Source organism: Protobothrops mucrosquamatus, unplaced genomic scaffold, assembly GCF_001527695.2.
Source record: "Protobothrops mucrosquamatus isolate PMUCROS unplaced genomic scaffold, P.Mucros_1.0 scaffold_19, whole genome shotgun sequence".
Classification (NCBI taxonomy): Eukaryota; Metazoa; Chordata; class Lepidosauria; order Squamata; family Viperidae; genus Protobothrops; species Protobothrops mucrosquamatus.
This window is the reverse complement of record NW_015386095.1, coordinates 1579836-1595424: the sequence shown is the minus strand read 5'-3', so window position 1 is coordinate 1595424 and position 15589 is coordinate 1579836. Positions and strand designations below refer to the sequence as shown.

The following is a 15589-nucleotide window of genomic DNA, read 5'->3' as shown; positions in this document are numbered from 1 at the left end:
CAGAATGTTTAATATGGGAGTTAATGAAATCTTGGCTAGAGCTTTGGCAAATGTTATTTCATCCCCTCCCCAAAAGACAATCTTATGAAGGGTGATAAGCGCCAGATGGACAACAGCAGAGTTCCTAAATTGTTGTCTATTTAGCAGAAGCTACAAGAAGAGTAAACAGGGAACGTTCAGGCAAAACTTTGTGTGGTGTTTCAGTCGTGAAATGAAGAATGCCCCCAAAATAGATGAGACTGTTCTAGCATCCCATTTATAGTTATTTGATTCAGTGTGTGGTCTTGAGTTTCAAACTGTGTGTCATTTCTGGGCTTAGGCGCTAATAGGTTTTAAGATTTGTTTCAAACAAAAGACCCACCCATACTTTTGAAACTGAGGGATGTCAAGATAGGACATGGAATAGGACATGGAAAGCTTTAAATTAGTTAAATGGAAAAAAAATCATAACAATGTGGTGGGTTTAGCCAATATATTACTAAAATGCTATTTGCATCACAGTTATGATGTTTAAACTTAGTACTAAAATGTATCTTTTGGGTGGCAGTAGTAATTTCTAGGACAGAGAACTTGGCTTGCATAGACTAATGAGAGTATGCTGATCATCACAGTAGGCTTTGGTCGTGCCATGGTATAATGGCCAATGTTCCAGTACTGATATGCTTAATATTAGCAGAAAAGGCTACATGTAATATGAGTGTATCTAAGGCAAGTAACTGTCTTAGAAGATCAACCGAATACCTCAATTGACCGAAGCCCTGCTGGTAGCAGAGGTTTTTATCCATGAGGCCATCTGGTGAAAATCACAATATAAGACAAGCTATTATTACTTATCAAGTTTATTATGGTGGAATGTAGTTAAGGAAGAATGTAGATGAAGAAAGCAAGAAATAATCATTAAAAGAAGCAGAGAGAATGCAGAGCAATTTTCATGGAATTAAAACAAATGTTCTACAAGTGAGTAAAGAGGATTAAACAAACAACTTCAGCAGAATATCTGAAATAAAAATAAAAGTGATGAAGGTATTTGGGATGAAACTGAAGTGACATATGTTGAAAGGAGTATTTTTTGCAATGTTTATGGGAATGATAATATGTTGAAGAATACATACAGTAGAATGATCATCCAAGAAAGAATTCATGGAAAAGAAGTCAAAAATGTCAGAGTAGTAAGGATATAAAAATGTTTAAATGTGGTAGTTTGCGGATTTAGTTATTATGTAACTTGGTTACTGTAAGTGCAATGACTAGTTTTGTGCCTGATAACTGGAAGAATGTCATGATTGTCCCCTTATGTAAAGAGAAATGTAGCAAGTGTGAATATAAAAATTACAGGTGTTTTGCATAATTGTGAAAGGTGTTTTGCATAATTGTGAACAAAAGGGAGTAAGAGGTGACACTCAGCAAAATTTAAGGAAATGTAGTGTGGTTTTATGATAAGCATGAAGTGTACAGACTAGATTTTGCACTTCAGTAAGACATGGATAAAAGTAGGAATGCAAGAATGTAACATTCTTTTGTTGGTTTAGAGGAAATACATGATAACAAAAATAGGCTTGAATTATGGAATGTTTTGTGTAAATATAAAGTTCAATATTAGTCATGAAATCCAACAATGTGATGGAAATAAGGGATGAGTGAAGATAAATGGATGCTTAGTGAACTGCTCAACATTGAACAGTGGATAAGATAAGGTTGTATAATGCTCTTTTAGTTGCTTGATATATTTATAGAAAATGTATAAGAAATATCTGTGGGGAGATTAGATGTGTGTTGGTACACATATCCTTTTGTATGCAGACAATGCCATGTTGTTGGCAAAAAATCCAAATGATTTGCAATGAATATTAGGTAGTTTGTATGATGCAATGATACAATTATCTTACAATATCACTCTTTTAGCTATAATAAAGGTATGGAGAATCCATTTACATTGTCCAGCTGTGAAATTCCACGTACTAGGTGTGTAAGTGTATTATCCTCAGAAAAATTATGCTATTTTCACAGTCACATTTATATAGTCCACAACCTTCTCCAAATGTAGTTAAGTATAGGACATTGTAAAACATGTGTTTTAAAGAAGCACTGTCTTTAGTTCATCTCCAACAAAATGCTGTTCTAGACAATTATTTTCTATACAAATATAATGGACACACAATAAATTCTAAATATTATTTTTTGCTGTATAAGTTGTAGGTTAAGGTCCATTGACTCTCTTGGTATAGAAATTAGGACACACACCTTTTTTTCCTTTCCTCCTTCTTGCCATATGTCTTAATTTGGCTTTTTATTTCTTGCCCCTTTCTGTGCTTTGTGTAACTCTCCAAAATGGAACAGTGTTCTTGGTATGTATGTAGGTCAACCTGTGCAATTGGTTGTAATGGAATTCAAAGCCAGTATCTTTGTTTTTTTCAAATATTGGACTGTCACTCCAGGTTTGTGATCTTCCATAAAATGCAGAAACACCTAACAAAAGAAGCCACTGTATCTGTTTTTCTTAAAGTTTTAGCTGGACCAGCCTGCTTGCAGCAAAATTCCTGCTAGCATGATTTCAACCTTACCTGCCAAATTTCTTTCTCACTCTTGGAAAATGATGGTTGCAACTCTGGCAACAGTCTCTTCACTGCACAGTGCACCTGTCTGACTTAATGCTTAAAGGAAGGGAGTCTGCTCTCTGCTACTGGTTGATAAAGGCCTGGGCTGAGTGGGAAGGAAGGTTGAAAAAGTGGCTGTCAGGAATCTGTTCAGAAATGATGAATCAGATCAATCAGATATGCAGAAGAGGCGGCTGCTTTGGACCCCCCCCCCCAGTGTTTCAGATGGCCAAAAGCTTTCAGACCTAGCCAAAGGCCAGCTGAGGCTTTCTCAACTGAGCAACATTCATGCCAACCAACTCAAAATTGGAAGAAAAAGTTGACTTCCTTCCAACGTCTCATCAGCAGAGACAAAACATGAGGAGTCTGAAAAACCAGAAAAACCAGTGCAGGCCATGAAAATTTGAAGATAAAGGACAGACATCTCATTTATTTCTTCTCATTTTGCCAAATTCTGATTCACTCAATTGTCTGTCATCCAATGTATGTAGATGTATTTTCCTGTTCCTGTTTATAGTTTCTTGGAATCTACAGCACACTGCCAGCATTTTTTGCCCCAAGGTCTGTAAAACTGTTAAAGCAGCCCTACTGCAACCAATTGCTGAGAATATTGTTAGTTGGCTAGCAGTGAAGTACAAATCACTGCACTCCAGCCAGAGTTATTTTTAGCAAAATTTTTTTTAACAAAACAACAACAAAAACCCATTTCAGAGCATTTTGTCATCACTCCACAAAAAAGAGAACTGATAAATCACCAACATGCTCTCCTAAATGATCTGTTAAGATGCACTACTAGGTGGGTTTGCTGATAATGTGGATAGCAGATTAGCTTCCATCAATAGAAACTCACCTTGTTGAAGAGCAGGTTGCTTGGCAAAATTCCCGGCACATGTGCTGCCTTATTTGAGCCTTCTGCCCAGCAGCCGCATGGCAGAATTACCAATAAAGCTACAAACTTGATACAGGTGTAGTAGGAGAAGGGAGGACATGTTTGATCTGGAGATGGGTAGCCACCAGCAAACAGAGTATAACAATGAAATGTAAGAAGGCATGGACCACAAGGGGATGGACCACAAGAGAAGAAAGGAAGCATAGAAGCTCAGCAAGACAAAGCACAACATAAAAAATGTGCAAGAGCTCTACATGTTGGCTGTTAAAACAAAAAGAAGAAAAAAATCTCAGAGGGGATTTGAGACAAAACAGTCTTAAGAAAGAAACTTGATGCATACGAGCAATAGTATGGAGCAAAATGTATAGAATAATAGATAATAAAGTAATAGTTAATAGTAATGTAGTACTTTAAATAGCAATAGTATAGTGATTGTCATAGTAATGGTCATTATGGTACTAATAGTATAAAGATAGCAATAGGACAGAATATAAGAAGCACTCACGTATCATTTTATATGTTAGTTTTTTAAAAATAAAATCTCACCAATTCTTGTAGGAAGATATAAAGAAATCACATGTCCAGGATCCATGCTTTTGTCTCTTCCTTGAGTCTGGGTCAGTATAATTAGGTGGGGTTTAAAAAAATTTTCCCCATAATCTCTTTACTCTCCAAAGATCAGTTAGAATATTCCTTATTTATACTAACCATAGATAAGTTGGGAGTATGTCAGTTCACATAGAAGAGGGAATCAAGCTATTCTCCAAAGCACCTGAAGGCAGGACAAGAAGCAATGGATTGAAACTAACCAAACAGAGAAGCAACCTAGAACTAAGAAATTTCCTGACAGTTAGAACAATTAATCAGTGGAACAACCTGCCTCCAGAAATTGTGAATGTTCCACAACACTGGAAGTTTTTAAGAAGAGACTGGACAGCTATTTTTCTGAAATGGTTTAGGGTTTCCTGCCTGAGCAGGTCCCTTCCATTACTACTACTACTACTACTACTACTACTACTACTACTACTACTACTACTACTACTACTACTACTATTATTATTATTATTATTATTATTATTATTATTATTATTATTATTATTATTATTATTCAACACAGATGACTACATGGGAACATAGAAATGAGACACTGAGCTGGAAAGTCCCTCATAGCCCCACGAGAGAAGGGCCCCAATTTACTATGTGCAGAGATATCTGCTTATAATCTCTACATTTGGTCTGATTACTGAATTGAAATTTCAGTTCTTTGTTACTATTGACCACTTCATGAAACTCTACAGCTTTGGGCTGGACAGCAGCTGAGAAGGAAGAGGAAGAGGAGAGGAAAGTGAAGCAGCACTATATGGGGTGAAGGCAGTTTCATTTTGGGTATGGACACTATCTCATTCCTTTTAAATGTGGTAAAGTGACTAATTAATTTTTTACTTCATTATTATTATTCATTACATTTTTGGGAACATTTTTGGGAACATAACTGTCCTCCAGTATCTGCATGTTGGGAACTTCACTTTGAGAGGGGAGTCGCTTTGTGCTATTTATATAATGTAGGTCTGGCTCAAATCGGCTCTCATTATTTAGTATAGTATTCATACAATTGGCCTCAGTTATCCATTTAATTGCATTGATTGAATTACGGAGGTGATTACTTTTACACATTGGCACACTGCAATTTGGATGTCTTTTTATATAAAATAAATGAAACAAGTAGCAAACATTTGTGTTATTCCATTGTAGGCCTGCTTCATCTATTCATTTGTTTATTTATCAAACAATGTGGACTTGGAGCCCTGAATTTGGGATATTTAGAAAGTATGTTGGGTTTTTTTTTTGTTTCCCTGTAAACCGGATACATTTGGTAACACAAGGAGCATTTTAGCAAAAAGCAACTTTCTGACCAGGTTTTAAAAAGCTTACTTTGGTTTATTTTTATGGCTACAATAGCTGGGCTGTAAAATCCAGATGATCTGGATTTGTCAGCCCACATAGTGGATCCCCATTTCTGCAAAAAATTTTGAGCCCAACTTAAAAGCCCTGAGCTAGCTTTTATTCAGAATGACAGGATTATAACTCTGTCTGAAGAAATATTCTCCTAAAAATGACATGTCTAGAGAACATATAAATGTGAATCTCAGTCACCTTCATTTTAACTTTAACAAACAGCAACTACTCACAGTCAGGTCTTCTGTGGATGGAGCTCCATCTCTCAAATACTCATTTTTTTTTCAATAGGCACCTTTGGAATATCATTTAGGTATCTATTGTTTTTCTTCACTGCAAGACCTGACCTTGACTGGGTGGCACATGATTCTGGGATGGGAAGGGAAAGTCTGAGATTTTCATAGGTTTGCAGCTATGTGAAGATTTCCCCTTTCTCCTTTATTCAGTAAACAAACAGGTTAGATGAGAGCGAGCTCTAAAGTTCTAGACTTTTCTTAACACGAAAAAGAAATCAAAATATGTCGCTAAACTTGAAATAAAAATGGTCTTCCACATTGCCAGTACAATGGTCCCTCAAATAAACTAGGTTAAGGCTTTAAGTGTGACAACCAGAACCTGGAATTGCATCCAGGAACCATTTGGTACCCACTGAAGGTCATAAAGCATTAGTGTCACATGGGCATGAAGTGGCCTGTCCATTACTGCTTCTGCTTCTGCATTCTGGTTCAGTTATAGTTTCTGAATAGTATATATTACACATTGCAATAGTCCATCTGTAAGCTCACCAAAGCATAAATGACTATAAGAAGTGCTTTCTGGTCCAGGAAAAGTGTAAGATATAGACCTCCCTTCTAAACTAAAGAATTTTATCTTTACCTCTTTTTATCTAAATTAGATGGCAGCAACCAATGATTTCGGCATCTCTCTCTCTCTCTCTCTCTCTCTCTCTCTCTCTCTCTCTCTCTCTCTCTCTCTCACACACACACACATATACAGAGAGAATAAAATGATTACTGATTAAATTAGAGATTTACTCTGAATTTTGTCCCAAACCATATATACAAGATCATATTTTTATAGTCCTATTTCTCTTTGCATTTATTTATTTTGACCACTCCTATCTATATTTCCCTGTTTCATTGTAAATGCTACAGATCAGCTTAGCTGCATTGGTGTATACCTCATATTTCAGCATATCAAGGCCTAAATTTGGTTTGCTTTTTTCATGAGGTGCCTTACTGAGCTAAAGATAAAGATACCTTCAAATGAAGCACTTCTCCTGCAAACATCATCCATGCAGTTTTCTTGGTAGCATTACAGAATTGTAATGCTTTCATCCAGGGCATTTGACATCTCAGTCTATCCAAGAGCTCTGGAATTTGAAAATGGTCTCACAACTGTCTGCTTAACCATCAAATTTAGTTAGGGGCTGCCACCTCCTGGATCTTGATATGTTATAAAATTAGTAATTGACTAGATATTCCTATCTTCTCTGCTGAGAAACTTATCAACTTCAGATCTAGAATTTTAAATTCTAGTTGAAAGCCTAAAATACTCTCTTGTTCTGAAGCTGAAATAGTAGTTTCTTGGTTCAAACTAAATTAGGTTAAGTAGACACTTTGTGACTTAGCAAGTACCTTGAGGGCAAAAATGTTATACAAATCTTAAAATAATCCAAACTAAACCAGATAGCCTTTTTTATTTGCTAACATAAATATTCTGCCTCTTTCTATAGAAGACATTAGTAAGAACTCATTACTACTCAAGGATAGATACAAATACATTATTTTGTCATGTTTTTCCTATTGATTTTATCTTGAAGGTGGAAAAATTTGGCAAGGCACTGAATTATGCTGAAGCTGCATTATCATTTATTGAGTGTGGAAATGCCATGGAAGAAGGACCCATGGAATCAAAGTCCCCGTACACAATGTATGCAGAAACTGTGGAGCTCATCAGGTGCGCCTCTGACAGTATGCCAACAATTGACTGACTCTCGCGCTTATGCAGTATATAGGTAGTCGTCGACTTTTGACCAGTCTCTTAACAACTATCCAAAGTTATGACAGACAACCAAAAGCTACTTAAAACCCATTTTTGAACTTTAAATGGCTGCACCCCATCCCACAGTCATTGTATTTTAGGCGCTTGGCAACCAGATTATCTTTACAGTCATTTGCAGCATCCTCCTATTTGTATGAATTTCAGCAAATGAACTCACACATGGTGGTTTCATTTATCCCCCGAAATACAGCCAGAGACTTCCTTTATTTCTTCTTAACAATTTTCCTGCGATGTTGTGAGGAATTGGTCCTCATTGCAAATAATGAGATACCTTGTAGCTTACCTGTTTATTATTGTACAATGTTATTCAATATTTATCAACCCTTACATTTTTCTGGGAGAGAAGACTAGTGATCTTAAAAAAACAGTATAGACAGAATTAAGGGAGGCTTCCTCACCTCCATTGGAGGTGGGCATTGGAAGAATATCTGAAGGATAGTGAAGAAGTTGCAATGAAGTTAGTATACCAGGAAATCCTACTGAGTACTGGAGAGACCAAACCAGGGCTTTTTTTTGTCATAGTTCCGGCACCTTTTTTCGATGGATTTTTCCAGAGTTGTATTCTTTTCCTATTGTTTCCCTTCCTATCCTCATTTGTTTTTGAAAATGCCCCGCTGGCGGTACAGTGTGAGTGGGGTCCCCTGCGGCGCTGTCTGCCTCCTCTGGGAGGAGCTATGAGGCGCTGGAGCACCACAGCCAGAGTATGGCTTGATTGGTTGGATCGGACCATATGGTGTGGAAGCTGATGGTGGTGGTGGGAGACACAAACGTGGAGGCCATCTTTCACAAGAGGGTGAATGAGCCTTTTGCCTTCCCTTACAGAAGGTGGGGTGTGAGGTTAAAAAGAGGCGAAGCGAGAGGAAAGAAAGGTGGCTGGTGTGGAAGCTTGCCTGACAGCGAAACTTTACTCTTTCGGTTCCTTGGGTAGTTCAAAGGCTGGGATGTCTATGAAATCTCTTTTTAGTCTTTTATACTTTATATTGAAACTGCAGAGGGGAAGAATAAGAATAAAGCCAATGTCTTGTGATTTGGAGGTATTATTATTATTATTAATAATATATATTAATTATGTATTGGTCAGATGTAAAGGTAGACCTACAGTATGAGGTTTAATCAGATCTATTTATTAAATCGGATTTAATTTAAAGGTAAATTAAAAGTAATCTGTTCACTGAAAAAGTTTCAACTTTAATTTGTTTCAAGTCAATATCCATATTAAACTCCAAATGTAAATTTTTCCACCTTGTTTGACAACTTCTTAAAAACAATTCAATCTTTTACAAACAACCAAATTTTGTTTTATTGGGCCAATTTCATTCCACATAGAAAGCTGACATTTCCACTCATTAAACTAAATGGCTATGCCAGTGGTAAATGTCCCAAAAGATTAATAAAATGCCTTCTTGTAATTTAAAGCCATACAGTGCTTGGTAACATTAATAGTATTAACTTACCTTGAACAAAATTCTAATCTTTTAGATACACTAAAAATTGAAGGGTGTTTTTTCAACTACAAAGGTAAACCTTGTAGGGTAGGCAACATGGATTGTATAACGTGTGTGAGTCCCGGCACCTTTTTTTTTTTCTTTTTTTTTTACAAAAAAAGCACTGGACCAAACTAACCTACAATAAAGACCAAATGAAGAACAGAAAAGCGGCATGGGAAAACAAAGCATTACTTGCCCAGTGCATTATAAAAAAATAGCAGGAAAAAGAGATGATAACAAGACCTGGCAATGGCTAAGATCAGGAAAGTTGAAGAAAGAGACAGAAGGACTAATTCTGACAACACAAGACCAAGCTTTAAGAACAAATGCATTGAGCCAGAATTGAGAAGACAGCAAGAGATAGCAAAGAAACCTCTGCAAAGAAGCTGAAGAAACATTGAACAACTTGGTTAGCTGCTGCAAGAAGACAGCACAGACTGACTACAAAAAATGGCATGACAAAGTAGCAACAAAAGTGCATTGGAAGATCTGCAAGAAATACCATTTGCTTGAAAGCAAGTACTGGTGGGACCATAAAATAGAGAAAGTAATAGAAAATGAAGAAGCTAAAGTGCTCTGGGACTTTAGAATTCAAATAGACAGGCATCTGCCCCATAACACCCCAGAGTTAAAATTGGTTAATAAGACAAAAAAGTCTAGCTAGTGGATGTGGCAGTACCTGGAGATAGCAGAACAGAAGAGAAAAAGCTGAACAAGATAACAAAATAAAAAGACCTGCAAATATAAATAGAGCGACTATGGCAAAAGAAAACAAAGGTAGGGCCAATAATTGTAGGTTCCTTGAGTGCAAATCCACAACAATTGGAGCACCTCTTGAATGCCCTTGGCATTGTCAAAATCACCATTAGTCAGTTGCAAAAAGCAGCTTTGCTCAGAACAGCTTACATCTTATGACAATACCTTTATCGTCAAGGATCCACATCTGCATATCTTCGATCCTTGGGAAGGACTCGTTAGGTGGACAAAAATGCCAAATCCAGTCTGAATATCTGGCTGACCATGCAATCAAGCATATTATTGAAGAAGAAAATCAAGAGTGCCAAGAACAAAGCAACCAATTTCAAGGGTGGGGGTTTCCAACTTATACTAGATCCCTCCTAAGGGTGATTTAATTATTTAACTGGGTTATTTTTTTCTTCACCTTGAGTCACTGCTGTGGCCATGTAAATAGTTTATATAAATAAATAAATATCACTAGAAAATCTAACAAAAATATGAAAACAGGAAAAAACAAAAATCTGCAAAAATTGATCTTTAGAAGTGTTGTCCATTTGTTTGTTTATGTATTTAAAAATATAAAAGGAGAAGCCACAAAAATATTCATCAGAAAAATATTTCACATTTGGACTAAACTCACAAGGATACATATTTATAGTATGTTTGCAAAGCAAGGAGGGATATAAATGAGATGGAACATTGTAGTAAAAAAAAGGTTAAATACAGAAAGGGGGACTTGAATCTCATGAGCTTTGAGAACCTTTGAAGTGAATGAAAAAATGAAACCATCTAGTATAGTGTCATGCAAAATACAGTAAATGATGAACATTATAAAGCATTTTAATTAATCAGTAGTAAGTCACTTTGAGAATTGGCGCTAACTGAAAGAAATGATCAAATGTGATGACATTCATGGGAAAAAACCAGGAAGATAAGAAGTTGATAGTCAAGGAAAAGAAGAATGAACAGTGCCAGGGGTTATTCATCTAAGCTTCATAAAGGAAAAGACTTTGCTATGGTTTGTTAAAGCTGGCAGGTAGAGAGACCCAGTATTTTTAAAGAGTTCCCACTGAAAGGAACAAGAGGGGGAGATGATACCCTTAGGTAAACTAAAGTTCCACTGAGCTATAAAATATTTCATGTTTGTTTGTTTGTTTGTTTGTTTGCGTGCGTGCGTGCGTGCGTGCGTGCGTGCTTGCTTTCCTGACTTTGTTCTCCATCTTTGCAGATATGCTATGAGACTAAAAACCCACTCAGGTTCCAGTATGACATCAGAAGAAAAACAATTAACAGCATTATGGTGAGTAAATTAAAATGTATTCAAAAATTTTTCATTTATTCAATCCTTAAAATGGAACGTTATAATAATTAAGCAAGTAATACCAGATTTCACATTGCCTTTTGTCAGGTACTGTTATATAAGATTACAACCATCACCTTTAAATTGAGCCCAGAAACATTGCTATTTCATGCAACATGCAGATTATTATAATATTAACATCCATCTAGCATTTTTATAGAATATTTAAGACATCTATAGTTTTAAGCAATTCATCTGGCTGGTATTAATATATTGGTTATGTTTTAGACTAGCTGAACGTTTTTATAGACAGTCCCATGTCTATATTACAGAAGTTTTGTCTTAGTGCAAAATTGAGATTGTTTTTTATAAATAGGAGTGAAATTGGTTTGACATCCTTAACTAGTCAGTAATCTTCCTTAAAAAAATTTTTTTACAAGCTACAATAGACTCTTTTATTTGGCACAGAAAGGTCTTTCAATTTATCCCTGTTTATCTCATTTGAAATCTTAAAGATCAATAAATACTTTCTTTTTCTTTGCTATAATATCTCCCATGTTTCTAAGGAGCAATGTTAGTAAAATAATGTCATTCAACTTTAAACTCCTATTTTCCCATAAATTAAAAAAAATCCTCAGTGTTAATTAATTCTCTAAATAACTGTTAATTGCCCATTGTGGATTCTGAGTGGCATGCTTCCTGGTGAGTAAGCAGAGACGATACAGTAGGAAGACTATAAGTCAGTAGATTGCCAGAAGTAAGCATAGTGAGACAGGGAGCATGAAGAGCAAGCAGAAGTTCCCAGTATAGCAGAGAAGTTCTAGCGTCCTTAATAATTTTTCCCTCTAAGTTATCAGCATACAGCTATTCTGAAAGTCTGACAAGGGAACAATGTAACATACAAATCAAAAGAAGGAGGTCCTACACTGGGAATTGATAGAGGACACAACTTTTAATAAGGAAAAAAACCCAAAAGTGTAAGGCCAGTGGACAAGAGTTAGAAAAAAAAACACCTTTAAATATAAGTAGTCCTCGAGTTATAACCACAGTTGAACCCAAAATTTCTGTTGCTAAGCAAAACAGTTTGTTAAGTGAGTTTTGCCCCATTTTATGATCTTTCGCCACAGTTGTTAAGTGAATCATTGCAGTTGTTAAGTTAATGACATGGTTGTTAAGTGAATCTGGGTTCCCCATTGATTTTGCTTGTTAGTAGGTTGCAAAAAGTGAACACAAGACTCTGAGACAGGCAACCATCATAAGTATGAGTCAGTTGCCAAGCATTTGAATTTTGATTATGTGACCAAGGGGATGCTGCAATGGTCATAAGTGTGAAAAATGGTCATAAGTCACTTTTTTCAGTGCTGTTGTAACTTTGAATGGTCCCTAAATGAATTGTTGTAAGTCGGGGACTACCTGTACCTCAAAGAAGAAACAAGCCGTAAGCCTTCAGGAGAGGAAAAAAGGAAGCAATAGATCAAAGGGAAATAGATCCTGGGGATAGAAGGAATACAGCTGGGCCGTATAAGAAGAATAAGAATGAGAGCCAGTTTGGTCTAGTGGTCAAGGCACCAGGCTAGGCATGAAAGTTGACTAGATGACTTCGGGCCAGTCACTTTCTCTTAGCCCACCTCACCTTACAGGGTTGTTCTGGGGAAAATAGGAGAAGGAACTAGTATTGTGTGTGTTCCTCACTTGAGTTGTTTATAAAAATAATAAAGGTGGGATATAAAAAATAAAGTAAATAAATAAAAATAAGAGAAGATATTTGATGGCTTACTACTATAGTATGTGGAATGAAATCCTTCCTATCCATTGAAACAGACTAAAAAAAACCCCCTACATTCTGCAAACAAATGGCTGACTATACAAATGATATCAGATACTGTATTTTGTTTCAGGATCTAAATTACCTGGCTAAAGAATTATTCAATTAAGGAAGCTTTAATCTTAATCTAGTGGAGCTGAAAATCTATATGTAAAAGTCTCAGACAAAAACTTGTGTGCTGCAGAAATGGAAATATTCTAATGAAATCACTGTCTGAAAAATCATAAAGAATATTGGCTCATAAAATTATATTTTATTTATTTTACTACATGTGTGTGCTGTCCCACATTGCTGGGTAGCTTATAACAATAAAACACATCATAAAAGCATCATAAACTTAAAATAATAGAAAATATTTTACCAAGACACAAATAACCACAAAAAAACATAACTACCAAAGGCCATATTTCTCATTCCTATTAGTGTGTCTTCCAAAGGCCAAACAAAAGATTCTCTTCATGTGAATAAAATCAAGAAGGATTCCATTCTGACTCTAGGGCAGTGGTGGCGAACCTATGACACGGGTGCCAGAGACGGCACTCAGAGCCCTCTCTGTGGGCACACACGCCGTCGCCCCAGTCCTAGGCCTTCAGCTGGGTTTTATAAAACCTTTTCGCTTTAGGCCTCCGCCGCCATGTACAAAAAAAAAAAGTTTCAATCAATCAGTCAATTTCAACTTCTCATAGGAAAAAAAAGATCTTGCAAAGTTGGAATTGATTGATTGAACTTTTTAGTCCCACACAGTCAGCCGTTACCACCACAGCCACGCCCACCCAATGGGCCACGCCCACCCAATGGGCCACACCCACCCGGCACCCGACGATGCATAAGTGGGTTTTGGGTTGCAGTTTGGGCACTTGGTCTCTAAAAGGTTCGCCATCACTGCTCTAGGGGAAGGAAAATTCTACAAAGCCAGGAGAAAAGCCTGGCTCTGCACTTTTGTTCCCCAGACTAAAAGAGAGGATCCGAAGCTTACCTTCCCAAGTAGACTCATAGAATGGGAAAAGTCTACTTAGAGAAGATGGTCCCTCAAAAATCAAAGATTCAGCCAATAAAGAGATTTATATGTGATTACAAGCTCTTTGAATTGTCCTGGAAAACTACTGGTAGCCTGGGCAGCTCTTACAGAATCATGTGACTTTGTTAAACTAGGACCAACCCATTAACAGATGGGATGCTGAAGTATAGACCAACTGCAGCTTTGAGTAGTCTTTAGAGGCAGTCCCAATAGACAACGTTATAGTAACCCAACTGTAATGTGTATAATTAAGGTGATGACAATATGAATAATTGTCTCTGGAGCATTCTCTTTCAAAAATAGCTGCATCTGCAGCAGTTAAGGAGAATTCTCAGATCTTCGAACAGCTTCTTAGGGGATTCTAAATAGAATCTGTGCATCCATAGTATGCAAGCAGAAAGTGTCTATTGAAAGTCCTTCCTGCTAAGATGTCCAGTAGAGGGACATGGAACCAGGCATTCTCTATAGAAATCCCCTTCCTTTGAAACAACTTGCCCCCAGAAACAAAAGCAATATCTTCCATTACAATTTTTCAGAAGTTTGTTAAAAACTGGTTTTTCTGTAACCAGAGGAATAGGATAGAAGATTGATATCTGAGTAATTTGTGGCCTTATTTTATGTATTATTTTATCTATTGTGTCATGTTGCTTTATTTTAACATAATCTGTATTTTATCATCACCTCTATACCACTTAGAATCTATCATTAGTTAAGTAGTGAAGAAGTTCCATAAACAAGTAACTATAGTCAAATGCACTCAGAAAATCTGTGAATAAACATGGCAATACTGTAGGAAGCTTCGAGATTAAAAGAGGAAAAATGAAGCACTATTTTTGTTCACATCTACTACCAATTAGTACAAGATGTGGATAAAGCTTTGAAAAAGCGAATTGCAGATATTTCAGAGCAGCACTGAGTAATTCCTCCAACAACTCTTGGGAAAAACATTGGATCAGTGTAGACATTCCAGGAAATTCCAAACTTATCTTACTGACACCTTTTTCTTAAAGAGAGTAGAAGGCAACGCCAGAGACTTGGCTGTACAATACTTGACTTGATATTAAGGGGAATTAGTTAAAGAAGTAGGAATAGAAGGAATATGGGGGGAAAGTGCCCCAACCTTATGAGGTTTAAAGAGTGGATTTTAAGGAATACTAAAATTGAAGATAGTCAAAGAACAATCTTGAACTTCAAAAAAGTAATTTTAATAAATTCAGAGCAAAGTAGGATTCTTTAGTAAAAAAAAATGCTAATTGCAAAAGGTTCTTCTAGAAAAGTTCCGTAAAAGGATGTTCAGGGTACTTGGAGAACAATTCCAAAAAAGGAAAAAAATGGAGGACAGCAGAAGAAGTTAGCAAAGGTACACAAAATATTTAAGGAAAATCAGAAAACAAAGTACCCATAACAAATACACAAATAACTAAGTCACAGCAGAAGAATACTACTGAGAGCTTGATCATATTGCTGGTGTTAGGAGAATTAAAACCTAGGATGAGCTGAGATTGGCAAAAAATGCGAAGGGTTGGAGAGGTTCTATGTGTTCAAAATAAAAGGGAGAAAAAAGAAACAGTACACTTAATTGCTGACCAGAAATTGTCACAATTAGAATTAAATAGAGAATTGATGCCTGAGATTGATAGATGCATTAATTGAATGGATGGGCAGATACATACCTACAAACACAGAATCAGTTTATTATTATTATTATTATTATTATT

The 15589-nt window shown here is 36.3% G+C and overlaps 1 protein-coding gene across 1 annotated transcript in view; it reads left to right on the top strand.

The window, feature by feature from the left end:
* Nucleotides 1-636: 636 nt before the first annotated feature.
* LOC107300648 (AF4/FMR2 family member 3) overlaps nt 637-15589 on the top strand; it is a 20891-nt gene continuing 5938 nt past the window's right edge. Inside the window, exons 1-3 of the mRNA XM_015829990.1 lie at nt 637-708; nt 7262-7398; nt 10957-11028. Coding sequence (XP_015685476.1) covers nt 637-708; nt 7262-7398; nt 10957-11028 — 281 coding nt within the window. The remainder of the gene's footprint in view (nt 709-7261; nt 7399-10956; nt 11029-15589) is intronic.